The sequence below is a fragment of the Chelmon rostratus genome, chromosome 9, assembly GCF_017976325.1.
Source record: "Chelmon rostratus isolate fCheRos1 chromosome 9, fCheRos1.pri, whole genome shotgun sequence".
Classification (NCBI taxonomy): Eukaryota; Metazoa; Chordata; class Actinopteri; order Chaetodontiformes; family Chaetodontidae; genus Chelmon; species Chelmon rostratus.
Genome location: NC_055666.1, coordinates 5864951 through 5883021, shown reverse-complemented (window position 1 = coordinate 5883021; position 18071 = coordinate 5864951). Strand labels below are relative to the sequence as shown.

General features: G+C 41.8%; 1 protein-coding gene across 1 annotated transcript in view; it reads left to right on the top strand.

Annotated features, from left to right (window-relative positions):
• Nucleotides 1-117: 117 nt before the first annotated feature.
• The window catches only part of st3gal5 (ST3 beta-galactoside alpha-2,3-sialyltransferase 5), a 47961-nt gene continuing 30007 nt past the window's right edge, over nucleotides 118-18071 (top strand). The window contains exons 1-4 of the mRNA XM_041944115.1: nucleotides 118-232; nucleotides 1716-1832; nucleotides 6348-6462; nucleotides 9166-9375. Of these exons, the coding sequence (XP_041800049.1) occupies nucleotides 1801-1832; nucleotides 6348-6462; nucleotides 9166-9375 (357 nt within the window). The 5' untranslated portion in view covers nucleotides 118-232; nucleotides 1716-1800. The remainder of the gene's footprint in view (nucleotides 233-1715; nucleotides 1833-6347; nucleotides 6463-9165; nucleotides 9376-18071) is intronic.

The window sequence follows — 18071 nt, the reverse complement described above, 5'->3', positions numbered from 1 at the left end:
CATTGACCACACTGGTATTATGATCTGCTCACGAGGTCGACGGCAGGCGATAGCTGAGGGCTCATATTACGACAGAGCGGAAATGATGGCGAGCGTTGCGGCTGATTGGCTGGTCACCTGAAAGGAGGCTGAAGACGTGAGGCTTGTGAGAATATCTCTGGTAACGTTTCACAGCGCGGAACATTTACTCCGTGAGGACTAGTTATGGCTAAACTGTGGAATCCACGGAGGGGTGAGTTATTAGATCAATGCACTATAAAGAAGAAATCGAGGTTTCAAGGATGGAATAGAGCGCAAAACGGTGTTGCACATAGCTCAACGTTACCGTTTGGTGTAAAGCAATGAAACGGCTAACGGTCCCCCTTGTTAAATGGTACGACCAAAGAAAAAACGACTTGAGCTGCATTTTCTCTGTTCATTGCCTCTGCAGCTACCAAACGTCGCCGTTTGCCCCTCTTTGGGACGGTCTGGTTCGGCAATGTTATTTCAGCCGAGCCCCGATGCGTGACGGTTTTTCGTATTTATGTGGCACTTAAATGACGCCTTGCTAATCGACCGAAGCACAAATGTGACAGAAACGCAGTATTTTATACAGCAGGTAGCAAGCAGTAGTTAAATCAAGCAACTTAGCTAAATGCGCATTATTCATATCGCAAAATGCTTGGCCTGTTTTAACGTGAACGTTAGCGCGCAGCACGGGACCCTCGGGAGCCATCTACAGTAATCAATTAATCGATAAAACCTACGTACGGCTTATTTTAATGGACCGCTTTTGTGGCGAAGCGGATAAAACATTCCGTCGTAGCAAATGGTCTAATAACTAGCTAAGTAACAAACGACGTACCTTTGAATATAAAGACACTGGCTAGCGGATGTGTCGGGACATAGTTATTATTTCTAGCTAATTTCGTTACTGACGTTAACATTAGCGCAAGCTAAAGTTATTGACCCCCAGGCAGTGGCACATTTACTCGGATAACGGTACCTGTTACAGCGGAACATTTCGCTTTTATGCCGCGTTTTACTTCTAGCACACTAGCTAGATTTTAGAGGGGAATTGTTCCTCCGCTGCGGCCGGAGTTACTTGTTACGTTAAGATGTGAAGTCGCAGACAAAGCACTGAAAAATGTTGACGTATTATTAATGCTGTAGAGTAGACTGTCCATAAGTACTGACAGTGAGCTCCACCCACCGGGACCAGTTGGACATCAAAAGGCTGCTTGTGTGGGAATGCATCCATAATAATAACAAGAATATGAATAATACAATAACATAAGAATGGCATAACGTTAACACTTTGTGAGGAGCCATTCTGCACAATGAGTACTTTTGACACTTTTAAGTTTCAGTATAGTTTACTGTTTTAGCACGTGTCCTTTTCCATAAGTAAAATTTAGGATGCAGGACTTTTACTTCTATTAAATTAAATATTAAATAATTAAATACAATTTTAATCCCTCAGTTGCCCATAGGCTTACCCATATGATAACGTTCACCTATTAGCTACAGCAAAACTACTTTCCAATTACAATACATTTTGATTTGATTTTGATTTTAATTGTTTTAGTAAAATTAGTTTGTATGTCCCACCATTATAAATGACATCAAACACTGAGCTTTATAACATAAGAAAATGGAAGTTATTCACTGCTGTTGTTTTAGTATCCCACCTTGCATTGTTAACTAATGTGGCTAATAGGCTGTATTGTGTCCAGGACATGGCCCCTGAGAGCCGGAGAGCTTCAGGCATCAGCTGAGAAACCAGACGAGTTCCCAGAGTCCAGTGTGAATGAGAGCAACATGAGGCTCCCCAAATGCTGGCTAACGAACAGGTGATGTTCACATAACACAGAAACAAAGACTCCTACTGTTCTGTGTGAACCGTGGTGGTTAGATCGACGCCACTGACTCATTCTCCACTGCTATCAAGGTCTTAAAGCACAACGCCCGTATCATTTAAAATCGCAGCGATTGTTTTAATGTCCACTTTGTTATCAGTTACGTTTACTTGCATTTATGTGCATTTGCGTTTTAAGGGTAATTTTAACATCTGAAAAACACACTTGGAAGTGAACACAAGCTCAGTAAAGTTTCATGTCTCTGAAGGAATATTAGCTGGCAAAAGCTGCCTTTTCTTCCTGTGGTCCGCAACAATGAAAAACTCTAAGAGTGAGAGCCAAAAGAAGAATATGTTCACCGTTGTGCTGATCACTTATCTCGCTCTGTGGAACCTGTTTGTCAAACTTTACAAGAATGAATATCAAGTAACGGCGGATTCTGAATGGAGTCGGATTCTGAATGGAGTCGCTGTGTCGACTGCGCCCTCCCAACAATGGGAAGAATGAGGACAGGCAACCAGTGACTATCAGCAAAACCCCCCAAGCATCGACATTATCCTTTTATCTATCGTTAAAGTGATGCAGACACTGTCTTTTTTTTGGGTTGAGAGTACTCTAGTTGTAAACACTGCACAAGAAAGGTAGCCAGACACTGCTTTCTCTTTCACTTCCTAAAACTTTGTGATGCTCTATTTTTTTTTATCTTAAACTTCTCGTTTCTGTGTCACTTTGCGGCATGAAAATGTTGGCAATTGCTTCTGTGGTGGTTCAGTTAGAGGTCAGGGCGCCTCCGTCCAGAGAATAATTGTGGTTAGAGAAAGACGAGTGCAGATGAATAATTAATGTGTATGTGAATGGTGATGTGGAAATGGATGTGGTCGTGTGGAGAGTTGAATAACCAGCCTGATCCCTAAGCTATTTGAAGATTAAGAGGTGTGTTTCTGGAGTGATCATAATGCTTTGCTCCCCTGAAAGCTTTACTCATCACTATATTTTTCCCAACAACCGGTCGTTGAATCTTTTACTTTTCATCTAGAAAGCACACGGTTTCCAGAATTAAGGTGACGCAGTTCAGACAAAGCTCAACTCTTTTTCTGCATCATGCGTCAGATATCAATAAATGTGTCCAAGAGGGCTCAATCAAATCTTGCTGTTTCCTTACAGAAACTGCTCTTGTCACGGTCCAACAGTTAATACATCGCAATTTTAAAGCTGTATGCTTGAGGTTCCTTGTTAAGTCCTGTGTAGAAAGGGCACGCACACGGTGCCAGCGTATCACTGATTGAAAGACAATTCTGCAAGCCTGGAATTTAGTCATTTTTAGGCCACTTTTGCCTTTGATACAAACAAATTTATTGAGGCGTTGCGAGTTTAATTAACATATTAGCATAGTATTATATGTAGGGGTGGGCGATATGACCTAAAATTTATATCACAGTATTTTTTGTTTTTCAGTTACAGTATTGTGTCATGGTATGACAAAAATATTTAAACAGTTTTAAATGTTAGCCATATATATTAGCTATATTAGCTACAAGCTAATAAACACATCTATTTTCTTCACTAATTTTTTCTCTCCTATGATGTGTTGAGAATGAGGTATAGGCCTGCATGCGCTTTGGAAAGAGTAACCTGACCCATAATGTAGGTTAATTAATAATTGTGATGTGATTCAGTCTCTGAGTTACACAAGGGTTAGGAAAGACATCTCAACAGCATCAACAAGTATATTATATAAGCACAACAGTCATTGCAACACGGGACATGTCTTATCAAGGACATTTGCATACGGCAGCAACAGACACTAGTGTCTGGAAAGTATACTGAGCTAAGCTGCCAGTTACTCTATATCAAATGAAGCTTCACTACTCAAAAGCTAGCCCCAAAGAAATGTATTAGGCAAAGCTACGACAGCGCGGCAAAAGTTGTTTACTACATCATTACTGATAACTGATGCTTTTTTAAATTTTTTTATTATAGAACCAACTTCATGCTAAGTCAGTGCTTTTTCAGGGATCAATAAAAATCAGTCAAACAGGCAGCCAAAGAATGTCAAGTTCAGTAACTAATTAAACAATAAGCTGCGCTGTCTGTTCTCACTGCTCCAAAACCAAAAAAAGCAACAAAAACAAACAAAGTTGTGCTCCACATGATTACAAAAAGCCAGTGTCCAGAGAGTGCATGGATTGATCTATGCTTGTGTGTGTGTGTGTGTGTGTGTGTGTGTGTGTGTGTGAGCGCGTGCTGTGCTTGCATGGGTATGCTCAATTTAAACTGAACTGCAGACTCGGTCAGTGCACCGCAGGGCATGTCTATCAGATAGATTTAGATACAGCAGCAACGGACAGACATACTAACGCAGCAGAAGAGGTTTTCCTGTCGCAACAAACCGGCTGAGCTTGTGCTGCCGTATGAAGCGCGGAGATAACGTTAGCTCTGGCTAAACAAGACCACCTAAAAAGCAACATGATTAAACAGTTTCCCACATCCAAGCTACTGCTCTGGTTATTTAACTGGCTTCAAATGAGGCTTATTTTATTTTATTATCTTTATTTTATTTTATTATCTTGTTTCTAACACGGGGGTTGTAATGCAAATTTCGTTGACATGTCCATGCTCACTGACAATAAAGGCAATCTTAATCTTAACGGTCACACAGTTTAACTTGACTGTCCCTCAATATTATATACGTCAACATCGCTCCACAGTGTGGGTCTACAATAGATGTTGCTAGCCACATTAGCCACGGCGTACTGGAATCTTCTGTCACTTGACTACACCTAGTAGGGGCCTCAGGGCCATAGTCAGGTTTGGGGCAGCCCATGTTCCAGGTGAAGGGAGAGGTCTGTTTTGCTCTGCTGGAGCAACTCTGTTGCTGAGGCGACCAAGGGCATAGGTGATAACCTGTGTTGTCCTCCAGACATGGCGGGGTAGACTGTCTCCTGTTAGAGGCTAACCAGCAAAATAGACAGTAACAGGTTCTAAGTTTGACGTGGCTATTGATCCGTCCCTTTTTTTTTTCCAGAATTTTATTTATGATTTTCAAATTTAGATGACAAAAAAAAAAAACATACAAAAACAACAAGACACCTGTAGGACACAACATACTGCCAAACAGAGAAAGAGTATGTGCTCATGTCAGTCCACAGAGAGAAAAACTGTCCGTGGATAGATTGAAGGCCAGAAATAGTCCTTATGCCAAAGCAGGGCAAAGCATATTGATATGACCAGACAGAAGTCCATATAACACAGTAAAGCAAACTGAAAAGTCCACAACACCAGCCAAAGCTCATAAGACCAGACAAAGAGAGACAACAGGATTAAAATTAAAAAGCAGAGGAAAATAGGGACGCAGCAGGGCAAATTACAATTTGTTACAATTAATTACATGTAAGATTTTCTAATTTTTCCTTCTTAATGTGTTCAATAAATGGTCTCCAGATTTTGAGAAACTTAAAGTGCATTTCAGAAAGAATGTGTCTGAGCTCCTCAATGTATAAACAGAAGACCATGTCATTTAACCAGATTTTAAAGCATGGAGGGGACGCCGAGTTCCACTCTCTCAAAATAACCCTTTTCGCTATGACAATACCAAACATGAGGGCTTGTTGCAAGCCTCGAAGAGTTAAAGAGTGGTTGGAGTAACCTAGTATCACAAGCAGGCTGTCAGGAAGTAACTGTCTGTTGTATATGTCACTGTACAAGTGAAAGATGTTATCCCAGAAAGTCCTGAGACACGGACAAGACCAAAAAAGATGTCCTAGAGTCCCATCAGCCATCTTGCGTTGATGGGACGTTGCCCCTAATGTTACCTTCCAAATCTTTACAGGAGTCAGTGTTACAGCTTGGAAAATAGTAGTTAGTGGGTGTGCCACCTGTTATGTGAGTATGTGCACAGCCTCTACCCGTGTGTTATCGCAGCCAGGGTAAAGTGTCTGTAATATGCTGAAACTTTGATCACGGCAAAGGTGGTGTTATAAAAATCCATGATAGTGATTAAACTGGCATCCTGTCCACACCTACCTAAAGGTCTCCCATAGAGAAAATTAATAATTCACAATTCACTGAATCAGTAATCTTTTTTTTGGCATTATTCATCTCTTGAAGGAAACCATCTCTACACTCTCTGTCGATAGTGGACCTTCATCTCCAATGAGTAATGCTACCAGTGCAGGGTGCAAAGCAATGCCCCCTGCCATAAAACAGGTAGTCATGCACACAGTATCTTGTAAACATTTTCCTCATACATATTATTAGTAGTAGACACAGGAGTGGATCTTTACCCCTGTCCAATCCCACTCCCACCAAAACACTCCTGTTCCATTCCGATCCCGGAAGAATGACTCCTGTCCCCGCCTGTTCTTGTGTTGTGTATGTTTTTTGGGGGTTTTGCTTTGTTTTGTTTTTAGGGGGGCTGTAGTTTTTTAGGCACTGCAGTGATTTTGATCTGATGCTTTGTGTGTGTGTGTGTGTGTGTGTGTGTGTGTGTCTGTCTGTCTGTCTGTCCAGGCATGTGTTTTTGCTCTGTCTGGTTTTAGGTTTGCTGTCTTTGGTCATCGTCTCTCTACCACCGACTGAGACAACAAAACCTCTGCCCTTGCACATCAACCCAGCACATAAAAAGGTGAGAGTGAGGTAGAGCAGACTGGGCACTAAAAGTTAGCAGTAATCAAAGGTGAAAATAAAGTTGACTGCACAGTTTAACTAACATTAAATTTCCTCCCAACAGGATCAACAGGTGTGTTTGTTGTTGTTTTACATCTCCTGCACAAGCATGTCAGTTTCCTCTTAGAGGAAGTGCTTGTTGTTTGCCCAGAGGATATATCCTCATGACTTCAGTAGCTGCGTTTCCATTGCCCCTAGAAATGCGCAAATCCTGAATATCGCAATAAAAAAACGGTAATGGAAACACCTTTATTTCGAAAATCCTCTCAAATATCGCAAAAACATTTTTACGCTCTCATGAGGTGGTTTTTCAGACGTGTCGATATTTAGGTGTATCGCAAAAGTGTAATGGAAACACTTTTTTCGAATTTACACGTCTCTGAGGTCAGTAGCAGACAAAAACACTCCAGCTGTTCCAGCTGTCACGCTGGCTGATCTGTTAAAGACAATCCGACAGCTGTGATCTCGTCCTGTGCGCACTTTGCAAAATCTAATCATTCCGTTTTCATTAATCGTGAGATGAACTTGTGACGAGTGTGTGCACCTCAGCTATGTGGGAGACACACGTGCACGCCATTAAGTTTAATATTTACACATAATTGCTGATAGAAAATATGTTCAAAGGACACTTCAGAAATTCACAGTCCTGTATTCTGCTGCTGCTCTGCCGGCGCGAGCTGACGCTGTCAGAGCGAGCTGACGCTGTCAGAGCGAGCCTCACGTAATAACAAAGTGATAAATAATAGGCCATTACAATCAGTGATCACTCTAAGTTAACAGATCATTTCTTTATTTCACCTTCAGCATGTGCTTTTTAATTATAGGGCTTTGTGTTAACTGTTACTGATGCACGCACACACACCTCGCGGGACGTCCGAGAACTTACGAGAATTTCGGCTGGTTCGCAAAACACTGTTCAATGGAAACACCTGCAAGTCACATTCGAACTTTGCCGAAATTTCAGAAATATCGCTTTTATTTTGCGAACAACTGTAATGGAAACGCAGCTAGTGACCCCCTGAATTTTCTACCAAAACCACCAGGGCAGGATGAAAAGCACACCCATTTTAATTTGTTCCATACTTTGGTTTATGACCAAATATCTGAAAAACATTCCCTTCACCCTCAGTTAAGTGCCAATTAGCAAACGTTAGAATGCTAACACTCCAAAGGTGGTGAACACATTAAACGTTACACCGTGTCATTATACCTAAACATGCTGACACTAGCTTTTAGCTGAAAGCACCGCTGTGGCTAAATGCATCCTCACATTGCAGCTAGCTGTAGACTTATCTTGTTATTTACCTTTAAGTGAGATACATTTGACAAGCAATGAAGCAGACGTCCATCGGGGATGTGCACTGCTGACAGTTAAATTAAAGCTAAATGGTCTCAGGTATCTCAGGTATTGTCAACAATAACAAAAAGGAATAGTACAATTGCAAAGTGGGATAACGATTGGGATTTTGTTAAGGACTGGAAAAATGGCTGGACTCCAAATACTGGACACAGATACTGATGTTTTAAATAACAAGATAATTTATTCTAATAAAAGAGTGTATTGATCACTGGGAGATGAACCGTGCAGACCCAGGAATGAGCGGGCAGGCAGATGAGGTGAGTGAGCAGGTTTTCAAATGGTGGACTGGAGCTGGAAGACTCGGGAGGTTGAAACACAAGGAGATGGTACAAAGTACAACAATTTGGTGTAGACTGGTCAGGAGATCCAGGTTTTTATCCTGTGCCTGGTGATTAGACGATTGGCTGCAGCTGTGGTGGCTGATGGCACAAGGATCAGGTGTACGTGAGCCATGATTGCACAGGAACCGCCCAGTCCAGAGACTAACATGACACAGAGGGACAAGGGGATAAACCCAGGGAAACACAAGCAAAGAGGGGAGGCAGAGACAGATTTAGTGGGATAAAAGTTAGTTCTTGTTACAGCTGTGACAACATTGTCTGTGTAGTCCAGTTTACTCAAATTCAGCTTCAGTGCATTGCTGCTCGTTTTAATGCCACAGATGGTTACACAGTCAGCAGCATATAAATAACTGATTAGAGGAAGCAAATGAAATGATCAGTGCATATGAATTTTCATCTAGTAAGATGAAGTCAATTATTTATTATTATTATTTATTCGAGTGAATTAATAATTATTTGCCAGTACCAGCCAGATTTCTTATGTACTTTATTTAATCTTTGATATATTAATGTAGATAATGATTTTACACTTTTACCATATTTGTTTTGTCAAAAGTCTTACAGCCTTGTCCAGCTGTTTGTGTAAAGACATAAGAATTTTTAACTACATTTAAGAATTATACAAGTAGGAGATTTTAGACTGGACTTTGTATTGTCGGCATTAACAGTGGGTTTTACTTGGAGGTAGTGGTTTTCCTACTCACGGCCTTTGTTTCCTCAGACATGCTTAGTCATCTCAGCAGGCAGCAGCAGGCAGATTCATCTCGTCATAAATCTATGGTGTAAACTCGCATTAAACGCCCTGCAAGAACACCTCACCTGCCAGATGTTGTCTGAATGCTGCCTGGAGAGCAGTGCCCCCATACTGAGAAACGCTTTGGCACTGTTAGTCACACTCTCACTGTAATGTCACTGCCTTGGAGCTGACATTTTGCTTTCCTAATCTCTGTTTTACTTGTAGCGAGTGCACGAGCACGTGCGCAGAGTTCTGGAGGGTCAGTGTCGTCCCGGCAAAACCAGGCAGAGCTTGCTAGCTCGACTTCCTGCCTCCAGTGATGTGACCCAGCCCTTCCTGTGGAAAGACGTTCCGCTCAACAATGACCTCTTCCTGTATCCACCGCCATTTGGATTCAGAGGTCTTCAGAGCAAGGTAGAGGACCTGCTCAAGAAGGTGAATAATGCAACTGTTTGCTCTTTTTCATTCTCTTATTTCTATCTAATGTAGTTAGTATTTGATAATTATTTGATTTTTTTTCTTTCACTAAATTTTTATTGTCATTTTTCAGCATAAAATACAACCATTTACATTCAGTATATGCTGTCAACTTGCTTCATTAACCCACAAATAAAAAATATAAAATAAATAAATGCACTCTAATAGCAAAGATTGTCTAAAAATCCTACTGATCATCTTCCTGATCTCCAATGAACTAATCTATATTTATATATATATATCTTTCTAAAACCCTGAAAAAATAAGGCCATTTGACCCTATCAAAGGCCTTTTCGGCAGTGCTGTGTCAGGTGTTTCTTTATTTGCATGAATAATATTCAGTACCCTTCTCACATTATGAAAACCTTGTCTTCCCATTATAAATCCGTTTTGGTCTCTATCAATAATATTTGGCAATAATTTTTGGAAGCGTTTAGCTAAGAGTTTATATATTATCTTAAGATCAGAATGTAACAGACTTATGGGTCTCATGTTTTCACATTTATAAGAAGGTTTACCTGGTTTTGGAAGTAAAATAATTAAAGCACTATTTATAGAGGTTGGAAGACTGCCATTATCAAATGCCTCTAAAAACATTTCCAAAAGTGGCGTTAGCAATTTATTTTTAAATTTTTTATACAGATCAGTTGGAAGACCAAACATTTGGCGCCGTCCCAGGTGGCAGCCTGTAGCAGCAGCTCCCGTCGTGTTTTTTAAGTTTTCGTTTATTTGTCCGTTCGTTCTTTTTTTTCTGTTTTCTGATCAATCACAACCTGTTCGTTAGAGTTAGACAATGTCTGGACTTAAGTTTGCTACCCTTCTCCGTGTTTTTCTTCTACTTTTCCTTCTTTTTACAACTGGGAACTATGCCGACGGCAGCGGTGGCAGCATTGTTTACATGCGCGAACAGCTGATTGCGCTGTGTAAACCTGTGCTGCTGCCCGGAGACAGACCTGTGGTCCCGCAGGAGTTACGGAGGAGAAGCCGGGGCTGCAGATCTGGAGTTAAAAGGAGGGAAAAAAGGAGAAGACACAAAGCAGCGGTCCCAGCGATTATAACGGGGAACGTGAGGTCTTTGGGGAATAAAACGGACGAGCTGGCAGCGCTGGTGAAGACCCAGAGGGAATACCGTGAGTGAAGCTTATTTTGCTTCAGTGAAACATGGCTGCACTCGCACATCCCGGACAACAACGTTGAGGTCCCAGGATACAGTTTGGTATGGGGAGACAGAGACTTTTCCAAAAGTTTGAAGAAGAAGGGTGGCGGACTTGCACTTTATGTCAGTGAGAGGTGGTGCAACCCCGGACATGTTAGCGTGAAGGATGGTCTCTGTACCCCCGACATTGAACTGCTGGCTGTGGGAATGCGCCCGTATTATTTACCAAGGGAGTTCACGTCCACCATTGCTGTCGCTGTTTACATCCCCCCGTCAGCTGATGCAGCGGTAGCCTGTGACATCATCAGCTCCATCGCCGCTAAACTACTGACTGAACACCCGGACTCATTCATGGTTATTACAGGTGATTTTAATCATGCTTCACTGAACAACACCTTAAAATACTTTCATCAGTACATCGACTGCCCCACCAGAGACAATAAAACCCTGGATCTTCTTTATGCCAACACCATTGACGCATATGACGCCACTGCCCTCCCTCCCCTTGGCAGGTCAGACCACAACCTGGTCAGGATGACTCCAAGGTATGTCCCCCTGGTGAAAAGACAACCCAAGCACACCAGGACAGTAAGGAGGTGGACACATGATGCCACTGAAGCACTGCAGGAATGCTTTGAGTCGACAGACTGGGATGTACTCTGTGAGCCACATGGGGAGGACATTGACAACATGACTGACTGCATCACAGAGTACATCAGATTCTGTGAGGACACCTCCATGCCAGCCCGGACTGTATGCTGCTTCTCCAACAACAAGCCCTGGATCACCAGCGACCTGAAGGCACTGCTGAACGAGAAGAAGAGGGCTTTCAGGTCTGGAGACAGAGAGGAGCAGAGAAGAGTGCAGCACAGACTCCGAGACATGCTGAGGAAGTGCAAGGACGACTACAGGAGGAAGCTGGAAGCCAAACTCCAACAGAACAGTGTGAGAGATGTGTGGACAGGAATGAAGCACATCACAGGGATGAAGGGGAAGGACAGGCAGACATCAGGGAGCCTGGACAGAGCAAACCAGTGAAGCCAGTTTTTTAACAGGTTTAGCTCACCTCCTGCCACCTCTCAGACGCCCCCTGCCTCCCACACACCCACACTGTCCCAAATGGCTCGCACCACCCCCCAGCATTCTCCTGCACAACACCTCTCCATCTGCCCCCCCTCCTCCTCCTCCTCCTCCCCTTCCCCCACTGAGGATACCAGCATTAACCACCCAACGGTGACTTCAGGCCAGGTAAAGAGGCAGCTGGAAAGACTCAATCAGCGAAAGGCAGCAGGCCCTGATGGCATCACACCCAGGATCCTGAAGACCTGTGCTAGCCAGCTGTCTCCTGTACTTGAACATCTGTTCAACCTGAGCCTGAGTCAGGAGAAAGTCCCGAGGCTGTGGAAGACGTCCTGCTTGGTTCCAGTCCCCAAGAAGCCGAGGCCATCCGACCCAGCTGACTACAGACCAGTCGCCCTCACATCCCATGTGATGAAAGTCCTGGAGAGATTGGTCCTAGCCCAGCTGAGTCCACAGGTGAAGACATTCCTTGACCCCCTGCAGTTTGCCTATCAGCCCCATTTAGGTGTCGATGACGCTGTCATTTACCTGCTGCAACGAGTCCATATGCATATTGATGGTGGAGGAGGCACTGTAAGAATCACATTCTTTGATTTCTCCAGTGCCTTCAACATCATTCAACCTCTGATATTGGGGGAGAAGCTGCGGGGGATGGGTGTTAACGACGCAGTGATCTCCTGGATTACTGACTACTTGACAGGCCGGCCACAGTTTGTCCGTCTGGGCAGCGGGCTGTCTGATGTGGTGGTCAGTGATACAGGAGCTCCACAGGGGACTGTGCTTTCTCCCTTCCTCTTCACCTTATACACCACTGACTTCAAGTACAACTCTGAGTCATGTCACCTGCAGAAGTTCTCTGATGACTCAGCTGTTGTCGGGTGTATAAGAGAGGGAGAGGAGGGGGAGTACAGGACACTGATAGACAACTTTGTTGAGTGGTCCGAACAGAACCACCTGAGGCTGAACATCAGCAAGACCAGAGAAATGGTGATCGACTTCAGGAGGAAGAAGACGCCTTCACAGCCACTACGGATCAAAGGGGAGGTGGTGGAGGAGGTGGAGGACTACAAATACCTTGGAGTGGTGATCGACAACAGACTGGACTGGAAATCCAACACAGAGACTTTGTACAAGAAGGGGATGAGCAGACTCTACTTCCTGAGGAAACTGAGATCCTTCAACGTGTGCAGCAAAATGTTGGAGATCTTCTACCAGTCTGTGTTTGCCAGCGCCATCTTCTTTGCTGTTGTATGTTGGGGCAGCAGCATCAGAGCCAGCGACACCAACAGACTTGATAAGATCATCAAGAAGGCTGGCTCTGTACTTGGACTCAGACTTGAGTCTTTTGAGACTGTGGTGGAGAGGAGGACGCTGAATAAACTGTTATCCATCATGGACAATGATCAGCACCCTCTCCATCACACAGTGGACAGACAGCGGAGCACCTTCTCCCACAGGCTGCTACAGCTCCGCTGTCGAAATCTTTCCTGCCACATGCCATTACACTGTACAATAACAGCTGAAAATAATAATAATAATACAATACTTCTTACCACTACTGTTTGTTTTTGCTATTTTATTATTATGTATATAATTTTTTACTGCTTGTTATTTCGATATTTTATTATATATAGTTTGTTCTTACAGTCACGGTACACTTTATTTTCACTGCCATTTGCTTTTGATATTCTTATTTTGATTTTCTTTTTTGTGCAATACTTTTACTACTGTTTACTATTTGGCTATTTTATTATTATTGTTATGTATATAATCTTTTTACTGCTCGCTATTTTTATATTTTTATTATATATAGTTTGTTCTTTATAGTCTTATTTTCACCTACTTCACTGTGTGTAATGCTGCTGCTGCACTGCAATTTCCCAGCTTGGGATAAATAAAGTATATCCATCCATCCATCCATCCATCCATCCATCCATCCATCCATCTGGTCCAGCCCTTTTCCCTGACTGCATATTATCAATGGCTTGTCCTATTTCGTCTTCGGTCATTTCTAGCTCTAGACCTTTTTTCATTTCGTTTGTGATATTGGGTAAAGTTAGTACATCTAAAAATCTATTCAAATTTGGTAAATCCGTGTCATTATTTGCGTCATATCATCCCTCATAATAATCCCTGAAAGCATTAATTTCTTGAGGATCCACAATAACTTGTCCATTGGATAAAATAGTTGTGATTGGTGTTTTGGTTTCTAATTGTTTAATCTGCCATGCTAATAATTTACCTGATTTATCACCTTGCTCATAGAATGTTTGCCTTAGCCTTAAAAGACTAGCAGCTGCCCTAGAGGCAGATAATTTGTCATATTCGGCTCTCAAAATTAGTCAATCATTTTCCAATTGTGGGTTACTTTTCTCATAAATTTTTTCTTGGAGAATCTTTATTTTCTGTTCCAGCTGTTACCGTTCTTTACAAGCCTTTTTTGATTTTGACCCAGTATAGCTAATAATATGTCCTCTGAGAAAGACTTTAAATGCTTCCCATTTTATTCCTGCAGATGTTTGTGTGGTATTGATTTAAAAAAAACTCCTCTATCTGCTTTCCTATATATTTTACAAATTCTTCATCCTCTAACCATTTATGCTGAAACTGCCATCTGTGTGGGTCTTTTGTCAACTTATTATCCATATACACTAAGCAACATGGTGCATGGTCTGAAATCACAATATTATCATAAAAACAATCTTGAATTTTTGATCGTAGATCTGAAGAAATTGAAAAATAATCTATTCTGGAATATGTCTTGAACCCATGAGAATAACAGGAGTAAGATTTGGCATTTGGTTTTAATTCTCTCCATATATCCAGCAAACTTAATTCCTCAATGAAGCGAATAATTACTGTTCTACACCTGTTATGTGATTGATCCGCTCCTGTGGATCTATCCATGTTGGGGTTTAACGAACAATTAAAGTCCCCAGCTATTACATGTTGCCCCGCTAGTGTCGATAGCATTAAGAACAAATCTACAAAAAATTTAGAATCATCTGTGTTAGGGCCATACACTAAATTTAAATTTTCTGAAAGGAGGGAACCTTGGACTATTAAGTATCTTCGCCTTTTATCTTTGATTACATTTTTTACTTGAAATGGTACTGTTTTATGAATAAGGATCATAACACCCCTAGCTTGGGATGAGAATGGTGCTGTAAATACACTACCCTGCCACCTCCTCCTAATCTTTTTATTATCCTCATCTCATAGATGAGTTTCCTGTAAAAATGCAATTTTGGCATCTATATCCTTTATTTTATTCATGACTTGTTTGCCTTTTCTAAGCTGCTGCAGACCTCTACAGGTCCAAGAAAAAGACAGTTCCACACACAGTGAGGATCAGTCAAGCCACTCTTTACTTTCCACCAACTAACAAATCTGTGCTGCTGTTCCTAATAAGACATTAACTTAACTTGTTCTGAAATTACACCTCATAACGATTACATATTTGACCCCCATATAAAATGTGCCATATGTTTAAAGTGTATTTTTAACACCATCCTTCTACAGTCTTATCTATTGATTACCATTTTTGCTTCTAGTCATTTAACTGTCCACAGCATCTTCCCGGATTTTTTTTTATTAACGTTTGTGCTTCACCTGGGGTCTTAAAAGTGTGGGTTTGTCCTTTATATGTTACCAAAAGGTTGGCGGGGTGAATCACTCCATGTCGGATCCCTAGATTGCGCAGCTCCTGCCAGCCGGATCGAACTGTTTCCTCAGCTGATGTATTCCCGTAGCCAAGTCTGAATAAAACCTGACTTGCTGGTCTTTGTACTGGATCTCCTTTTTAGCCCGTGCAGCAGCCAACACTGTCGTCTTGTCCTTGTAGTTGACAAACTTCATTATTAGTGTTCTCGGCGGCGCCTTGTTGTCCCTCATCGGTCCTATTCGGTGTGCCCTTTCAATTACCACTGGGGCTTGTAGAGTTGCAGTATCCAGTAGTTCCGGAATCCACTTCTCTAAAAAAGAGCATGTATCCTGGCCCTCAGCTCCCTCTGGTAGTCCCACAAGCCTCAGGTTGTTCAAACGAGATCTGGTTTCCAAGTCCAGAAGCTTCTCTTCCAAAGTTTAGTTTTTTGACTCCAGCCTGGTTACTTTAGCTTGCAGGTTAGCTACCTCATCTTCGGCACTGGAGATGCGTAGCTCAGCTTGTGACATTCGTTCAGAGCAGTCGCTTAACTCCTTCCTGTTTCACCACGAACTTGATAGTCAGTTAACTTCGGCTGCTTTGACGCTTTGCTCTTATCTTTACTTAGCTTGCCAACCTTCTGCATTACAGTATCCACACTAACGCTGTGTAATGAAGCTGAGTTGCAAAATTGAGAGTTTTTAGTAGAAATTGTAGCAACTGAAACAGAGCAGCGCGGGATGCGTCTTCCTACGTGGCCGCCATAACCAGAAGTCAATTATTTGATTTTTTACTAATGTTGACTAGGTGTATTTTATTTGAAGATGGACCCCAGGAAGAGTAGGTGTTGCCAAGGCAACAACTAATAGGGATCCCAGTAAACAATAAGTAATGTGATAAATGGAAATGGTAAACCAGACCACAAGCTTTTGTCATATGAAGAGACTACCCTCGTGTGAAAGCTGCCTCTGCCACACACCACATGCAAATATAGTAGAGGTGCACCACAGCAGTTGGCACAACTGTTCAAAGCAAAAAAGGCGTGACATCTGACTCCAATAATTAGATTGTAAAAATCCACAAATATAGTTTGAGGAATAATTACAATCTGACCAATCAGAATGATAATGCAACTTATTTGTTATCAGTAATGATAATATTGTTGATCATGCATGATGCAATTCAACCTGTACGACTGTTAATTCAAGCTATCAAGATACCACCCTGTAGTGACATTATAGATAACATTTTCAGAATACAATTATGTAATAGCTTGACAGATCACACTGCAGATATATTTCATTTCGGATTAATAAAAAGAAAAATGACTAATTACTAAAAACTGATAGGGCACAATTTACTTTTGCTATTCATCTATTGACCGGCTAATCTTTACTTTAAATGAAAGATATCTATGTAGTTTTGTAGAGGGCTGCTGGTTTCCATTCTAGTAGGACTGTAACTGCCGTTTTTGCTACATCACTCAAGTATGGTACAATCGGTGGTCACGTGAAGAGTCAAGCTTTTTGGACTCACACTCAGGTGTCTTCACCTCTTTTACACTACACCAAGCTTCCAGCTTTTGGTGGCTATTGGCTCCTCCCCATTACTGCATGACATGAAACATGAACAGGAGGGATGTGTCTACTGTGCAAACTTTGAATCATAGTCGATAACATTACACACACGAAGGCAAAGCTCACCATCATCATGTGTAGCCAGGTTAAACATTTCAACCCTATGCATGCTACCCTTAAACATCCCTGCTAGTATTTTTTAAAATCTATTGATAGAACGGTGAAGGAATGTATTTATTAAATGAAAAGATGGTAGAGAGAGCATGACGTTTTCGTTTTCGTCTCTTCTGTGAAGGTGGAGGTGTAAGTCAAAGTCACATGCCTCACGTGCATCAAGATCACTCAGTCTGCTTGTATTGCACATTGTTTTATAGGTACATCAACTCTCCGTCCTCATCCATGCATAAAAAAGTTTTTGCAAGATTTTGATCATTATTTTTTTCCACTCATTCTTTATGCTCAAACTGAAACTGAAAATTGTGTTTCGGGACAAGTTTAGGCGAAGGGGATGCAGATGTTTGGACACTAGTTTAAGCTAATCTAGTCAAGATAACAGTTTGAAATGATACTGAAATTCACACCTAACTTACATCGTGCAGCTTGGTAAAACGAAGATTATAAATCTGCTTTACTCTGGGGGATAAATAAAACTAGAAAATTCCCTCTGGGAAATTTTGAAAGGGACACGGGGTGTGTTCGAGCCGACAAAATTATCTACGTTTTAAAGTTTGAATGAAGTCTCTAGGACAAAGTATGGCCGAGCAGCGGACAATTGAAAAAGGCTGAAATTTGAGGAAATTTCCCCATTCATTTCTTATGGGAAATTTATCGCAGTTGTTTGCGTCTTACGTCGGCCTTCGATGGTCATAGCTCGAAAACCGTAAGAGATATCAAAATGTGCCGAGGGTCATTTGGAGCCGACAAAATTATCTACGTTTTAAAGTTTGAATGAAGTCTCTAGGAGAAACTATGGCGAAGCAGCGGACAATTGAAAAAGGCTGCAATGTGAGAAAACGGCAGATATCAGAGGCAGTCAGTCCCTGATTAATGAATTGCTCTCAGCTGTGTTTCTGTGGCTTTCTCCTTGTCTGTCTCTGTTGATCACCTCAGCTGTCTGTGTCTGCTTCTCTCCTCTGCTTCATGTCTCTGTTAACATGAATTAATGAACTGAATCAATAAACATGAATGGAGCTAATGC